The following is a 15,784-nucleotide window of genomic DNA, read 5'->3' as shown; positions in this document are numbered from 1 at the left end:
ACTTCTCCAAACCACCACTAGGGTAGGGAGGCCAGCAAATTTAATACCCATGGCTGCCCTCAACTACAGGCCTGGCAGAAAAACTCTGTCTTACAGGCCCTGCGGAACTCTTTAAGGTCCCACAGGGCCCTGATGTCACCAGACAGAGCATTCCACATCTTTTTTTAAAAAAAATTAACCCAGGCTTTTAATTAGGGCGGTTTATTTTACTAGGTTATTTAATGGTCTGTTTCTGGTTTGTGGAAAGTTTTAAGCTGTTTATGTCCAGTGGCTTATCTTAAATATTGTGACGTTGTTTTACTTGTAAGCCACCTCGATCAGGATTCTGAAGAGGTGTCATAGGGATACCCTAAATAAATAAATAGACCTGTTGTAACGAGATGCTGGATGTGAATAGTGTGACATGGGTAAAGTTCTCCTTGCCCTCTAGCATCAGGTTTAAATTGGGCCTTAGCAGATGTGCCTTGGATTCAGCCAGACGTGCGCCACTATTTTTCTCCCACATCAAAAGAGCACATGGAACTTTGGACAGGAGCCTGTGGTTCCAATGTGGAGCCCCAGGTTGCTACCCAAACACCCGTCACCAACTTGGTACCCCAGGTTGCTACCCAAACACAGGCCGCCCACTGTTCATAATGTAAACAAGGCTTCAGTGTACCTTTCACTATAGCTTTTTATATGTACTGGTGTAATTCTGTTGGGGAAATGTTACATTGCTGGAATTAATATAATGTCTCTCTCTCCTCGTAGGGTCATTCCAGCTTCATTACTCACTTGGACTGGTCCGTTAATTCTCAGTACCTCGTGTCTAATTCAGGGGACTATGAAATCCTATACTGTGAGTAACAAATAGTGTTTTGTCCTCAGCACGGAGTTCGTTCTTGGCTAGTAAAGCATTTCTGAGATGGAAAAAGAAACCACAACTGATCAGGGACATGTGTTTTAGACTCCGAAGCGTCACTGTATACCCTTATAACTGATATCCGCCTCTCATGTTTTTTCTGCAGGGGTTCCTTCAGCTTGTAAGCAAGTAGTAAGCGTGGAAACCACTAGAGATATAGAATGGATGACTTATACGTGTACTTTAGGGTTCCATGTTTTTGGTAAGATCTTCAGCCAACTTTTTGTGCCTCAGCAATTAGCTAACTTTCAGCATGTCAGCCTTTTAATTGAGACCCTTAATCTCCATCTCTGTGTGACCCCTGAAAAGTTGCTCATAAGAGTCAGGGGACCCTCAAGAACAGAATGGGTTGCAGCTGAGGGAGGGAGGGATCAGCAGAAATCCACAACTGGAGCAGGAGATCGTGCAAGGTTTCTGCTTATTCTCTCCCCCCAAAAATCCTTTAACTGTGATGCCCTGATCCTAGGACATGTGGCACCAGAGAAAGGGGCACACAGCCCCCTCCCCCCCCAGCCCTTTCCACTCAGGAAAGCGGCATGGTAGGGAAGCCTGAAGCCCCTCCTCCTGTCTCACAGCCCTCATGGGCCTCTGCAAGCAATTGGTCCTTCGGTCAGTGAGTCTCCTGGTAGGACATGTGACTAGGAGCCGGGTTGGCAGGGCCCTGACTCGGCTCACGCCCCATGTCTCATTTAACTAGATCTGCATTATCAGGTTTGGAGGAAGGGGTGCAGGATACCAAAGAGGGCCATGGCGGTAAAGGGGGAATATCCCTTCTGTGAATTAATTCCAGTCATGGTTCGTTGTATCTAACCCATTATCTGTAAAATGTACAGAATTTAACAGGGTATGCTGAGTCCTCTCTAAAGGTCATAAAGCCGCAGTTTCCAGGATACCTTGGGAGTAACAGACAAGGGTCATGGGTTTTGAAAGGAGGCAGTTGATTTAGTCCGTTCACATTTTCTTTGCTTCTAGAATAAAATTACCTAGCAAAGTAGCCTCCGGCCTGGATATCGTTAGATTGTTAGAGTGGGATCTGGGAGACCCAGGATCAGATCCCCACTCTGCTAGAGAAACTTGCTGGCTGACCTTGTGCCAGTCATACATTCTCAGCCTAGCCTACCTCTCAGGATTGTTGTGAGAGTAAAGTGGAAAGGGGGAGAATACAATGTATAGTCCCCTGAGCTCCTTGGAAGAAAATCAGGATTTTAAAAAATGTACTAAGTAAATAAATAATATTTCATTCAACACCTTGGAAGGAAGAAGAAGAGTTGGGTTTTATATGCCAATTTTCCCTACCTTTTAAGGAGAATCAAACCGGCTTACCATCTTCTTCCCTTCCTCTCCCCACAACACACACCTTGTGAGGTAGGTGAGGCTGAGAGAGCTCAGAGAGAACAGTGACTGGCCCAAGGTCACCTAGATGGCTTCATGTGTAGGAGTGGGGAAACCAACCCAGTTCTCCAGATTAGAGTCCACCGCTCAAGTGGAGGAGGAGGGAAATCAAACCTGGTTCTCCAGATAAGAGTCCACTGCTCCTGACCACTACACCATGCTAGTACTGCCTCTTTCAAAGAGAATTTGAAAGCCTGCAACTCTGTCATAGACTAATTTTGCCCTTCCTTGCTTCATCAAATCAGAGCAGCAACTTTTATCACCTAAACCGCCTCATACATTTCAAACCTGGCCAAGTAAGATGGTGCATTTAAGTGTGTGTTGTAATATTTTGGCCCACAAGCTCCTCGTATATGCCTATGAATGCGTTTGTAGCTTATGCATTGTTTTCAGAGAAGGACACGAATTCGTAGATAGCAGACTGCGGACGAGTTGTCTGGTTCCAATTAAAAGGCAGGGCATATAGAGCAGCTTAATAAAAGAAACGCTAAAATGCTTGCTTTCTCTTTTCAGGTGTCTGGCCAGAAGGCTCAGATGGTACAGATATCAATGCTGTCTGCCGTTCACAGGGGAGGAAATTGTTGTCAACCGGTGATGACTTCGGCAAAGTACATCTCTTCTCGTATCCATGTTCACAGTTCAGGGTGAGCACAAGATGCATTGCAGAGTATCATTTTAGATTTGCTTGCCACTCACTCGCTTCCCCAGTTCTTCCGTTGGAAGACCCCTTTTGTGTGCAGAGGCTAGGCTGGTTATTCTCTGCCTCCCATTTTTTGGGGAGGGGGGAGGGAGTCTATGCAACCCAAGCTGAGTTCGGTTACAGCAGTCAAAGCAAGTGACATAGCCAATTGGCTTGGGAGAACAGCAGGGTACTTGGAAATAAATAACCATTAACATTGATTATTCTCCACGTGTGCACACCCCCAAACCCAAACCAATCCCCACCCCCTACAGCTGAGGGATTTGGGTAGGCACTTTAGCCAATAGGAACCTACACGATAAAAAGAAGAGCCAATGGATAACCTGCTCTCAAGATTTGTAAAGGTAAAGGCAGTCCCCTGTGAAAGCACCAGGTCATTCCTGATCCATGGGGTGACATCAAATCCCAAGGTTTACTAGGCAGACTATGTTTATGGGGTGATTTGCCATTTGCCTTCCCCAGTCAACTACACTTTATCCCCAGCAAGCTGGGTACTCATTTTACCGACCTCAGAAGGATGGAAGGCTGAGTCAACCTCAAGATTTGTACAGTTTATAAAAAGGCCATGAGGATCTTTTGTTTTGCTGAAGGGCAGCCCATTTCAGTTGTACAGTTGTTGGCTTCCTAGAGGCACCGGGTTGGCCACTGTGCAAACAGACTGCTGGACTTCTTGGGCCTTGGTCTGATCCAGCAGGGCTTTTCTTACTTTCTTATGTGGAGAAGTGGCTGTAAAGGGATTAAAAGCACATTCTCAAGCAGAGTTACTCCCTTCTAAGGCCACTGAAGTTGGTCAGCTTGGGCCCAAACGAGACAAGACATTGTGCCGTGAGACAGGCAGGGTTCTTCTGAGACCCAACGGGCCTTCCCCGCAGCTGGATGGAAACTGAGTTTGAAGCAAAGGTATACTTTGAACTGGAGAGTTCAGGACTCATTCTCTTAGCTGTTACGGGACACCAGGCCCCCTATTTAGATGAAATGACACCTTAATAAAATGAGGGCTGAGCTCTGCCCTGTCTTTATTGAGTGGTTTGATACACAGGTTGGCCTGAGGTTGGCCCGAGATTGGCCTAGCACTCAGTACTCCGGCTAGTGCTGGGTTAAGCTAGCAACAGAGAGAGACAACTCCCTTTCTTTGCCTTGAGAATAACTTTGCTAAGCAGCCCCTGAGTGTGTGCAGAGCATTGGACCCCCGTAGCCAGACCAGTCAAAATACAAAGAAAATAAGTTTGTTCAGATGTAAAAAAGGGAATGGCGATTGGAATGAGCAACAGTGGCTTTGAACCTTTCATGCAAAGTCGACCAAGGATAAAAGAAAAGCATTACTCATCCTCTTAACTTTGTGTGTGTAAAGTGCCGTCAAGTCGCAGCCCCCTTTTTGGGGGTTTTCATGGCAAGAGACTAACGGAGGTGGTTTGCCAGTGCCTTCCTCTGCACAGCAACCCTGGTATTCCTTGGTGGTCTCCCATCCAAATACTAACCAGGGCCAACACTGCTTAGCTTCTAAGATCTGACGAGATCAGGCTAGCCTGGGCCATCCAGGTCAGGGCCCCATCCTCTTAACTAGGTGCACTCTAATCTGGTCTCCTGAGTTCCTCTCTGGGGTTCAGCTGGATCCAAGGCGCAGCACATAACTGAACTAGGCTGCCCTTCAGCAAAACAAAAGAGCCTTGCGTCTTTTATAAACTGTACACATCTTGAGAGTAGGTTATCCATTAGCTCTTCTTTTTACAGTATGGGTTCCTATTGAGTAAAATTCCTACCCAAATCTCTCAACTGTAGGGGGTGGGGTGGGGATTGGTTTTTTTTGGGGGGGGGTGAATAATCAATGAATGTTAATGGTTATAATGGATATATGTGGCTTATATCATTCTCCTCACCTCCATAAGAACATTTTCCTTTATGCTCACACATTGCTTGATCCCATCCCATTATTTCTTTGTAGTCTGGCACGTAACTTGTTCGTTACCGTAAATGAAAGCAGTTGTTTTGGCAGCGGCACCTATTACCAATGTTTACATTTTCGTTATTGATGGTCCTCTCTCTTCATTTCAGGCTCCCAGCCACGTATATGGCGGGCACAGTAGTCATGTAACCAATGTCGATTTTCTATATGAAGACACTCATCTCATCTCAACAGGTGGAAAAGATACCAGTATTATGCAGTGGCGAGTCATTTAGAGGAAATCTTGTATGAACAGATGTGTAACCAAGAGCCAGCCCTGCCCAGAAGTTCTGTACAAAACTGTATATTTAAATTTAACAGTATGGTTGCCGTCTAGCCTAGTCACTGTGATTTTTAAGTTAAAAAAAATCCTTACAAACCTCAGGAAAGCAAAGTCCTCAGCCAGCTGCCGTACTTATTTCAGTAACTTGTTAAGCATCATGGGTTGGGGGGGAAAACAGCAACAAAAAGAGACCTTCCCATTTTTTGTTGTACACAACCTATGAAGCAGTACCACTTTAAAATGAAGTCATGGCTTCAACATTTATGCAATACATATGAACAGGACTGTTTTCTATTAATAGCCAGAGAGAAAGCTTATCCTAATATAACATATATGTGCTTCAAAGTTCCATTATTTACACTTTTGTACCGTCTGGCCGCGTAGTTAGAAGGTCCAACGGCTGCTAAAATGGTGGCGCTCTGTCTTCTGATGGATGGTGAGGAATGGATGCGAAAGTTGCAACATGAGTTGGGAGAAGCCCATCAGTACTGCGATATTCTTTCTTTTCAAGAGGAGCTGCCTTTGGCCTCAGATCTGAGATGAAATAGACAGCTCACAGCAGCGGAACTTGCCGAGTTTCTTCCAAAGTAAAGAACTTGTTTAAATAAGAAAACATGACTGACAATTCATTAATTTTTCATTTTTACTTCCTCGCATAGCAAACATTAAAGCAAAAGGATACAATCCCACAGAGGTGGTCTCTGACCAGTTTTCACCGGTGTGGGGTTTAGTCACAACAAAATAAAGTTTCACTGAATTTTTCAGCGGGACTGATTGTGAAATTAGCAGGCGCTACCCCGGTTTTAATTTGAGTAACTCAGCAGGGATTACAGGTTCAGGTAATCTGGTTCAAGATAAAATCATTAAAAAAAAACTTGTACATGAACCATTTGTTTAAAAATAATGAAACCAATTTGACCACATCTCCATTGTTCCCTTGATAGAATAAACAAATTTGTAAGTCGATCATCATGAATGCTACTGCCTTACGCTTATGTAAGGTTATTTTTTTTTTTAGCAGTTCATAAAGAACAGTAAGGCATTCTAAGCTTTACTGGTCGGTTGCTTATGGATATTGTATATTCGTATGTTAAGGCCGAGGAGACCAAGTATAAAGCGATCTTTTTAAAGCGCGCCATAAACCTGCAAAGGAAATGCAGAAGTAAATGTATATAAACCATTATATAGGGCCAGCTAGACTGCATGCAGCCTGAGTTGGTCTTTAGGATGGCAATTCTGGGCACAGCCCGAGAGATGGATGCCCCGGGGGGGTGGGGGACCTTGTAATGTCTTGGAAGACGTTAATGAATTAAAGTCCCCGGCCCAACGTCTTTGGATGGACGAAAATTTATACTAAGAAGTAAAGATTGTTGTTTTGCAACCAAGTGAAGTGGAGGGACGGCGCGTGAGGGTTCAGAAGGCCTTACCAGTTTTGATTGTGACACAGACTGAAAAAATAATGTTTACATTGGGGGAATGTATCTAAAAAAACATTGTAAAGGAACAGCATTGTTATAAGCAGGCTCCGAAATGCTTAAGTTGTAAACATTTTTGGGGGGGGGGGTTGTGTAATGGTCAGGAAACGTGAATTAACTGAGCTCTGAAGCACAGGTTGTTTAGAGTATTTCAATGAAAATTTAATAAGTTTTGAAGCTTTTTTTTTTTTAAGTTACATCCCCAACCTGCTACACTAAAAGTGCAGGACACCAATAAACATCATGTTATCAAGGTGGACTGTTGTGATGTGGTTGTGTTACACTGTTCAACAATTTATCTACTGTTGCTTAACATCCCAAAAGCGAACATCCCTTAGTATAACCGGGGTCAGCTTAAACTTTTTTTTGTATCTTCACTTTGGTTAGAGGAACAAAAGTTGTACCTGCTGCTCTGGATTTTTGCCTTCCCCCTTTCAGTTAGTTATTTATAGAAAATTCTTGTCTGCTTCAGGGGGCTTTGGGGTTGCCGGGTCCCTCTTTGCCACCGGCGGGAGGTTTTTGGGGCGGAGTCTGAGGAGGGTGGGGTTTGGGGGAGGGACTTCAATGCTATAGATTCCAATTGCCAAAGAGGCCATTTTCTCCAGGTGAACTGATCTCTATCGGCTGGAGATCAGCTGTAATAGCAGATTTCCAGCTAGTACCTGGAGGTTGGCAACCCTAACTCTAAGCCTCTATTAAAGAGACAGGATGTTTCTCTCCAAGCTTGTTGGCAATCCTGCCTCTTGTTGCTAGCTTGCAACCTGTTCTGCTTTCTATTCCTGGTTTTTCTCCCCACCCCCACAACTCCACCTGAGCTCCCTTTCAGGCCCAATTTGCTGCAGCTTCCCTTTCAGCCTTGCTTCTGTCTCCCATCTATGTAAGGCATCGGTTCCTGACCTGTCCTGGCTCTTCTTTTGGTTTTCATCAGCATTCCCCCCATCCCCCACCCTCAACCATACGAGAAAGGAGTTGAGCAAACTCTGCAGCAGAACAGATGGACTGGCAGGGATGTAGGGGCTGGTAGAGGAAGGGCTGTGGCTCAGTGGTAGAGCATCTGCTTTGCACACAGAAGGTCCCAAGTCCCAATCCGTGGCATCTCCAGTTAAAAGGATCTGGCAGCAGGTGATTTGAGACACTGGAGAGCTGCTGCCAGTCTGAGTAGACAGCACTGGCGTTGATGGACCAATTGTCTGATTCAGTAGAAGGCAGCTTCATGTGTTCCAGTGACTTGTTCCGCCTCTGCCACCCAGAGATTGAAAGACCCAAGAAAAAATGTCGACATCTGTCCTTCGTAGCCTCCCTGATCTGAAGGTTGATTTTATAATCCAGTGGTCTCTATAGAGAAGTGCTTGTTTCTAGGAAAGAAGTAGGCAAAGACAGTGAGTAACAACAAGAAGAAGAGTTGGTTTTTATATGCTGACTTTCTCTGCCACTTAAGGCAGAATCAAACCGGCTTACAATCACCTTCCCTTCCCCTCCCCACATCAGACACCGTGTGAGGTAGGTGGAGCTGAGAGGGCTCTTAATAGAACAGTGACTAGCCCAAGGTCACCCAGCTGGCTTCAAGTGTAGGAGTGGGGAAACCAACCCGGTTCACCAGATTAGCATCTGCCGCTCATGTGGAGGAGTGGGGAATCGAACCTGGTTCTCCAGAGTCCACGAAATTCCAGGTAAGCAGTGGATAATCGAACAAATGGTTTGCAAATCCCACTACCCAAGTCAAGGGTGTGTGAATCGGCCACACATTCAAACCTGTCTCTCATGGATGTGAAATGCCATTACCTAAAGCAGGGCTCGAAAAGCTTCTATAACGACAGGGCCAAATAGTGTCAATGTTCACAGCGAGGGATCAGCAAAGCCAATGTAAGAAAGCACATTTGGACAACAGAAACTGTACAACTTATCAACATCACTGTTAAATAACCTATAATATTTCTGCACCCCAAACACGTGGTTTTGAGCCCTTTATTTGGAAACAGTGCACACAAGGTCTCAGAAAAATGCACGGGAGCAAACCAGATGATTATTTTAGTGCACGGGCATAAAGCTGCATAGGATTGGCACCGCGAACCACTCACTGCTATCATTTCTCTCTGCAAAACATCTCTGAGAAGCCCTTTCGTCTCATGAAGATCTTTGCCTGCCGTTCCCTGCATGCAATGGTTATTCTAGTATCCCACCTGTTCCTCCAATATACCTTTCATTTTACTTTTTTAAAAAGTCATATTTGGATCCGCACTAAGCCCCATTTGGCTCTGTAGGCCGGGGACCCGAAAGATCCTATACCTAACTTGGAAAATTCTATTGATGTGGGTCTGTTTTGCTGGCAGTAGCCATTACCCACCAGATGTTTTACAGAGAATAATCTTCCCATCCCGCACAGCTGTACAGGCAGCAAATCTCCTTTCCTGATCGTGTGTTGTTAGGGCTGCCAACCTCCAGGTGGTGGCTGGAGATCTCCAGGGATTACGACTGATCTCCAGGTGACGGAGATCAGTACGACTGATCTCCAGGTGACAGAGATCAGTTCACCTGGAAAAAATGGCAGCTTTGGAAAGTGGGTTCTATGGCAGTATGCCCCATTGAGGTCCCACTCCTCCCCCAAACCCATCCTCCCCAGGCTCCATCTCCAGAAATTTCCCAACCTGGAGCTGGCAACCCTATGTGGTGTAATGGTTAAAATGTCAGACTAGGAGCTGGGAGACCCAGGATCGAATCCACACGTGCCTTGGCAGCTTGGTGGGAGACCTTGCCCAAACCAAATACACTCAGCCTAACCTTCCTCACAGTGTAGTTGTGAAGGTATAATGAAGGAAAGGAAGAAGAAGAAGGTTGGTTTTTATATGCCAACTTTCTCTACCACTTAAGGCAGAATCAAACCGGCTTACAATCACCTTCCTTCCCCCTCCCCACAACAGACACCCTGCGAGGTAGGTGGGGCTGAGAGAGCTGTGACTAGCCCAAGGTCACCCAGCTGGCTTCATGTGTAGGAGTGGGGTAACAAATCCAGTTCACCAGATTAGAGTCCACCACGCATGTGGAGGAGTGGGGAATCAAACCCAGTTCTCCAGATCAGAGTCCACCGCTCCAAACCACCACTCTTAACCACTACACCACAGAGGAGAACAGTATAAGATGCTTTGGATCCCAACTGGGGAGAAAGGTAGGGCGTACATAAATAAATAAGCAAATTATAGGGCAATATAGTTGAGCAGGATGGGTACAAGGCCTTCCCATCTCTGGTACAGCATTATCTCATTAACTGGATATTTAATAGTTACACACCAAGAATGAAAACAATGAAAACTGAGAGCCAGCATATAGTAGTTAGTGTCGGACTAGGATCTGGGAGACTGAGGTTCGAATCCCCACTCTGCCATGGAAGCTTCCTGGGTGACCTTGGGCCAATCGGACTTTCTCAGCCTAACCTACCTCACAGTATTGTTGTGAGGATAAAGTGGAAGGGAGAGAACGATGTAAGCTGCCTTGGGCCCCCATTGGCGAGAAAGGATATAAATAAAGTAAAATAATAATAATATCTCTTTCTAAAAGAAAGCAGTAACGCCAGCATGGAGACACCCAGTCCCAGCAAAGCATTCAAAGCTTTGGAACAATGTCAAAATCAGCCAAATGACCTTGCCGGCTGGAAGACTGCCGAGGGTGGGTGGGTATGCAGCCTGTAGTACTGATTCCTGCATAGGTTGACCTGGCTGCAAGGAAACACACTGAACCGGATTGTGTAGCTGTAGAATATGCCATCTCCCCTATTATTTTCCTTTTTAAGGAACTTTAAGTGTTTTCTGTAATTGTCATGTTTGCGATCCAAGGGTGGTTTCTCAGAAGAAGAAACAATATCCCTCATGAAACTGGGGGACCTTACGGTATGATCTAACTAACTGATTAACCTTCGTGCAATATTCTTGCCAGCCCTTCCCCCCCAACGACTGTAGTGCTGCATCCCATAATATGAGCTTGCTGAGGTAAGCATAGCTGTATGGTTATTTTCCCTGCTGAAGAAATTTTGTCAACTACATGCTTCGGAAAGGGGTGCATAGTCCTCAGAAAACAAAATCTGAGCGTTGCTATGGGACAGCCAATCCACATCTATCTAAATATGGTTAGATATGTTAGGAGGAGCAGAGCCTCAAAATAGTAAAAAAATAATTAATATGCATGAGCCTTGGGGAAAATGCTTAGTATAGGGAGGGCTCTACCACCGCTGGACTTTTGAGCATTTGCTTAGGTCTGTGGGACAAACCACTGTGCTGTCTGAACATTGCCAATCCAAAGTTTAGCTATAGATGTATGTGCCATCAATTTGCAGCCGACTTATGGTGACCCCAACAAGGGGCTTGAAGGCAAGAGAGAAGCAGAGGTGGTTTGCCATTGCTGTGCTTGGCAGAATCTTCCTTTTGGGATGGGAGAGATCTCCCATCCAAGTACCGGCCCTGCTTAGCTTCCCAGATCTGATGAGATTGGGCTATACCATACCATTCGACATCCCCACAGTCTATCTAGCTTTAAAAACTAAAACATGTCAACTTTGGAAGAGAATGCGAAGAACTGCAGTATGTTATTGTGCTGGTTTGTATGCTGGTGGTTTCCAGCACTACTGGAGTCTTGGATGTTCAAGTGCTGATTTCCTAGTCCTGCAACCCAAATGGGGATATTCACACATCCCTCATTCCCCTTTTCTTTTTCAGCAATTTCAATTCCGTTACTTTTGCACCAGAAGATTTTTCACAATGTGTATTCTGAACTGGATCAATATTGGAATGTTACCAAAAGCAGAGACATGTTTATTCCAGAACAAATCACTACAGCTGAGGTCTTTCACATCACCTCCTTGCCTAGTCCCTTCAACTGGAGATGCTGGGGATTGAACCTGGGACCCTCTGCATGCAAGCAGATACTCTGCCACTGAGCCACAGCCTCTCCCCATGGGTCATTGGTAGAGTATCTGCTCAAAAAGAAGAGTTGGTTTTTATATGCCGACTTTCTCTGCCACTTAAGGGAGAATCAAACCGGCTTACAATCACCTTCCCTTCCCCTCCCCACAACAGACACCCTGTGAGGTGGGTGGGGCTGAGAGAGTGTGACTTGCCCAAGGTCACCCAGCTGGCTTCGTGTGTAGGAGTGGGGCAACAAATCCAGTTCACCAGATTAGCCTCCGCCACTCATGTGGAGGAGTGGGGAATCAAACCCGGTTCTCCAGATCAGACTCCACCACTCCAAACCACCGTTCTTAACCACTACACCACGCTGGCTCAACATGCAGAAGGTCCCAGGTTCATGTGAAAGACCTCTGCCTGAAACCCTGACGACCCACTGCCAATCTGAACAGACAGTACTGACCTCAATGGACCAAGGGTCTGATTTAGTAGAAGGCAGCTTCATGTGCATTTGTGTATGTGTAGTCTAATGCAGTATGCCCTGATTTGGATAGCCCAGGCTAGCCTGATCTTGTTGCATCTCTGAAGCTAAGTAGGGTCAACCCTGGTTAGTATTTGGATAGGAAAAGAAGTCCAGGGTCTCTACGCCGAGGCTTGCAATGGCAAACCACCTCTGAGCTTCTGTTGCCTTGAAAACACTTTGGAGTCATCATAAATCAGCTGCAGCTTGATGGGGAGGGGGTAGGGTTACCAACCTCCAGGTACTAGCTGGAGATCTCCTGCTATTAGAACTGATCTCCAGCCGACAGAGATCAGTTCACCTGGAGAAAATAGCCGTTTTGGCCATTGGACTCTATGGCATTGAAGACCTTCCCCCAACCCCGCCCTCCTCAGGCTCCGCCCCCAAAATCTCCCACGGATGGCGACGAGGGACCTGGCAACCCTAGGAAGGGGGGGGGAACCCAATCCAGACTTTTCAAAAAAAAAAAATTTATTTGAATTCAGATTTTTCTCTCTCATTGCAACAGTGGATGCGTGGCTGGGGGTGGGATTCTTCTCTGTAAATCTTCCAGTGGGTACTGTGAGTTCCTCCTCACCAGCCCTTCTTTCTGTGTCCTATAGAGACTGGGAGGATTCCTAGAGGCTAACAGGAAGTGATGATGTTAGTCTTCACCTGGAAATGACATCATTCTGTCCCATGATGCTCCCCTCCCCCATTCTTTGCCTCCAAAAGCTCTCTGGGATGCCAGGGGCAGGCCTCTTGGCCCTATCTACCACGCAGCTTGCTGGGTGACCTTGAGCGAGCCACTCTCTCCGCCTAAATCACCACACAGGGGTGTTGTGAGGAAAGGGAGAACACGATGCACGCAGCCTTGAGTTCCTTGGATATCCGGACTATTATCATCTCTGGTGGTTTAGCAATTCTTCCATTACTTGTGGCTTCATTGATTCTCCCCCGTTCTTCTCAGCGGGAACCCAAAGCAGCTCACGTCATTCTCCTCTCCTCTGTTTTATCCTCACAACAACCCTCTGAGGTAACAGTGGGCGCTTTCACACATGTTGAATAATGCACTTTCAATCCACTTTAACGATCATTTGCAAGTGGATCCTGTGGTTTCACATATGCCTTGGAATTGCTGCTCAACAGATGCCTATTTTCCCCACCCGAGTTCTCAGAACTCAACAATAAGCCCCCATGCAGAGTTTTGAGAATTCGGATGGGCTAGATGTGCATCCAGAGAGTGGCAAACCCAAGGCAAAACCTCCCAGGCATCAATGGCCACAGTAAAATCCAGCTGCAAAGTGCCCTGAAAGTGGATTGAAAGTGCCTTTATTAGGGATTCAATGCGAGTTCCATTTCTGTCAGGGCAGTTAAAGAGTTAACTTGTTTATATCAACAGTTTAGATCAGTGGTTCCCAACCTTTTTTTGACCAGGGACCACTAGGAACTTTTTGTTCGGTGCAGGGACCCCAAGGTTCAAAATAAAAATTCTGAGAATTTGAAAATAAACTTTAATCATAATTGTTAGGTAAACAAAAATATTTTCTGGTAGGGTATGAGCTTTCGTGAGCCACAGCTCACTACTTCAGATATCTTCAGGTATCTGAAGAAGTGAGCTGTGGCTCCCGAAAGCTCATACCCTACCAAAAATATTGTTGTTAGTCTTGAAGGTGCTACTGGACTCTTGCCCTTTTCTACTACTGCAGACAGGCTAACACGGCTACCCACTATCTTGTTAGGTAAACATTAAACTTAGAATAATATTTGAAAATATATTTTTATAATAGAGAACTTTTAATTGAAAATATTAATTTATTATGGGTTTATAACTTTGTTTCGCGGACCCCTGGTTTGGTTCTCGTGGACCCCTGGGGGTCCACGGACCCCTGGTTGGGAACCAGTGGTTTAGATAGTCTCAAGGTGATGAAATGGCAAGATGTAAGTATTGTATTGGCTAGGGAATCGCCATCGCAAACGTGCAGAAAGGCAGGGAGTCATAATTGTTTTATTACCCTATTCCTTCCTTAAAGGTGTGAAACTTTGGGGCAGGATGCGTTAGTTACTTTTGAATCTCAGGGAAGCAAGATGCCTGTTCTTAGCTCTCCTGAGCTGGGACACAGACAAAGGGGTTTAAGCCTTAGTACCTGCTAGCATTCCTAGCAAGGTTTATAGGGAACTGGATAGAAAGATTGTTATTTGTTTTTACTCCATGTAAAGGTAAAAGGTAAAGGTCCCCTGTGCAAGCACCGGGTCATTCCTGACCCATGGGGTGACGTCACATCCCGACGTTCCCAAGGCAGACTTTGTTTGCGGGGTGATTTGCCAGTGCCTTCCCCAGTCGTCTTCCCTTTACCCCCAGCAAGCTGGGTACTCATTTCACCGACCTAGGAAGGCTGAGTCCACCTTGAGCCGCCTACCTGAAACCAACTTCCGTCAGGATCGAACTCAGGTCGTGGGCAGAGCTTTGGACTGCAGTACTCTCCATGTAACCCTCCCTATTTTAGGAAAGTAAAGGATTTTTGTTTGATTAAGAGAAAAGCCTTATCGACTCTGTTTTATTGCGTGCTCGACCGGATCCTCTCGAGCCACGATCGCGATCCAACAGCCTTAAATCCGCGAGCGTGCGCCTGACCCAGCCAGCTCCCAGGGCGCATTCGAACCCGGCTCCCCCAGAGCCCGCCCTACTCTAACCACTACGCCACACCGGCTCTCGGCGGCACCGTCCAGGGCCCACCCGGGTCTCGGAGAGCCCAAGGCGTCCCCGCTTGCCGGGAGAGGGAAGACCCCCCCCCACCCCCCTGCAACCCGAGGACGGCTAAAGCGCAGCTCCAGCGCCGGAGCCGCCAAGGGCGCGCGCCCCTCGCCGTCGTGCGCGCGCTCGGCCGGGCCGTGGCGTGTAGGCTCCCCGCCCCTCCCCTCCCCTCCCCGCGCGTGCCTGCACGGGCTCGCCAGGTCCGCGGTGCCGTCGGGAGCCGCGACAGACAGACAGACAGGCCGGGCGGGCGGCGGTGCGTCTCAGCGGCCGCGCCCGGCGGGCTTTGTTGCGCGTCCCCCGGCTGCCCACCCGCGCCGCATCCCGGGACCCCCCCCGGCGGGGAGGATGGCCAGGCCCCTGCAGCCGCGGCCGGGCCCCGCGGGGCGGCCGCAGCGGCCCAGCTAGCTGGCCGGGGAGGATGCGCTTGCTGGCGGGCGAGCCCATGCAGCCGCGCCCGCGCTCGCCGCCGGGCTCCCTCCGCACCGAGGGCGCTCCGCCAGGGAGCCTCTGACGGGCGCCGCTGCCCCAGCCGCCGCCGAGGCCGGGCCCGGGGGGGGGGCTCCCCGCTGCGCAGGAGGGGAGACGCGGGCCGGGGGCGGCTGCGCACAGCCCGACTGCGGGGAAAATGAGGTGAGTCAGCCGAGCGGAGGCGCCTGCCTCCTCCTCCTCCTCCTCGGGCGCGCAAAGTCTAGCAGGCGGGGCGGGCTGCGGGGAGGACGGAGGGAAGGAGCCGGGACGGGACGGGATGGGGGGAGCGCTCTCACCTGGCAGCCCGGCCGGGAGAGCCCCTGCACGGGAGGGAGGCTCCGGCCAGGCTGTGCGCGCTCGGCCGGCCTCTCCGGCCCTCTGCCGCAGCGCGCGCGCGCGCGGGGGGCCGGCCGGCCGGCCGGCCTCGCGCCGGTTGCCAGCGCTCTTGTGCGGCCCCTGCGCCTCTGCTGGGGC

The 15,784-nt window shown here is 48.0% G+C and overlaps 1 protein-coding gene across 8 annotated transcripts in view; it reads left to right on the top strand.

Moving 5' to 3' along the window:
* EML1 (EMAP like 1) overlaps positions 1-5,374 on the top strand; it is a 148,582-nt gene extending 143,208 nt beyond the window's left edge. For all 8 annotated transcript variants that reach the window (XM_056850902.1, XM_056850905.1, XM_056850907.1 and 5 more), the window contains 4 exons: positions 751-838; positions 1,008-1,103; positions 2,807-2,937; positions 5,046-5,374. In XM_056850902.1, coding sequence (XP_056706880.1) covers positions 751-838; positions 1,008-1,103; positions 2,807-2,937; positions 5,046-5,171 — 441 coding nt within the window. In that variant the 3' untranslated portion in view covers positions 5,172-5,374. The remainder of the gene's footprint in view (positions 1-750; positions 839-1,007; positions 1,104-2,806; positions 2,938-5,045) is intronic.
* Positions 5,375-15,784: the final 10,410 nt, after the last annotated feature.

Source organism: Euleptes europaea, chromosome 6 (assembly GCF_029931775.1).
Source record: "Euleptes europaea isolate rEulEur1 chromosome 6, rEulEur1.hap1, whole genome shotgun sequence".
In the NCBI taxonomy this organism is placed as follows: Eukaryota; Metazoa; Chordata; class Lepidosauria; order Squamata; family Sphaerodactylidae; genus Euleptes; species Euleptes europaea.
This window is presented reverse-complemented; position numbering and strand designations above follow the sequence as displayed.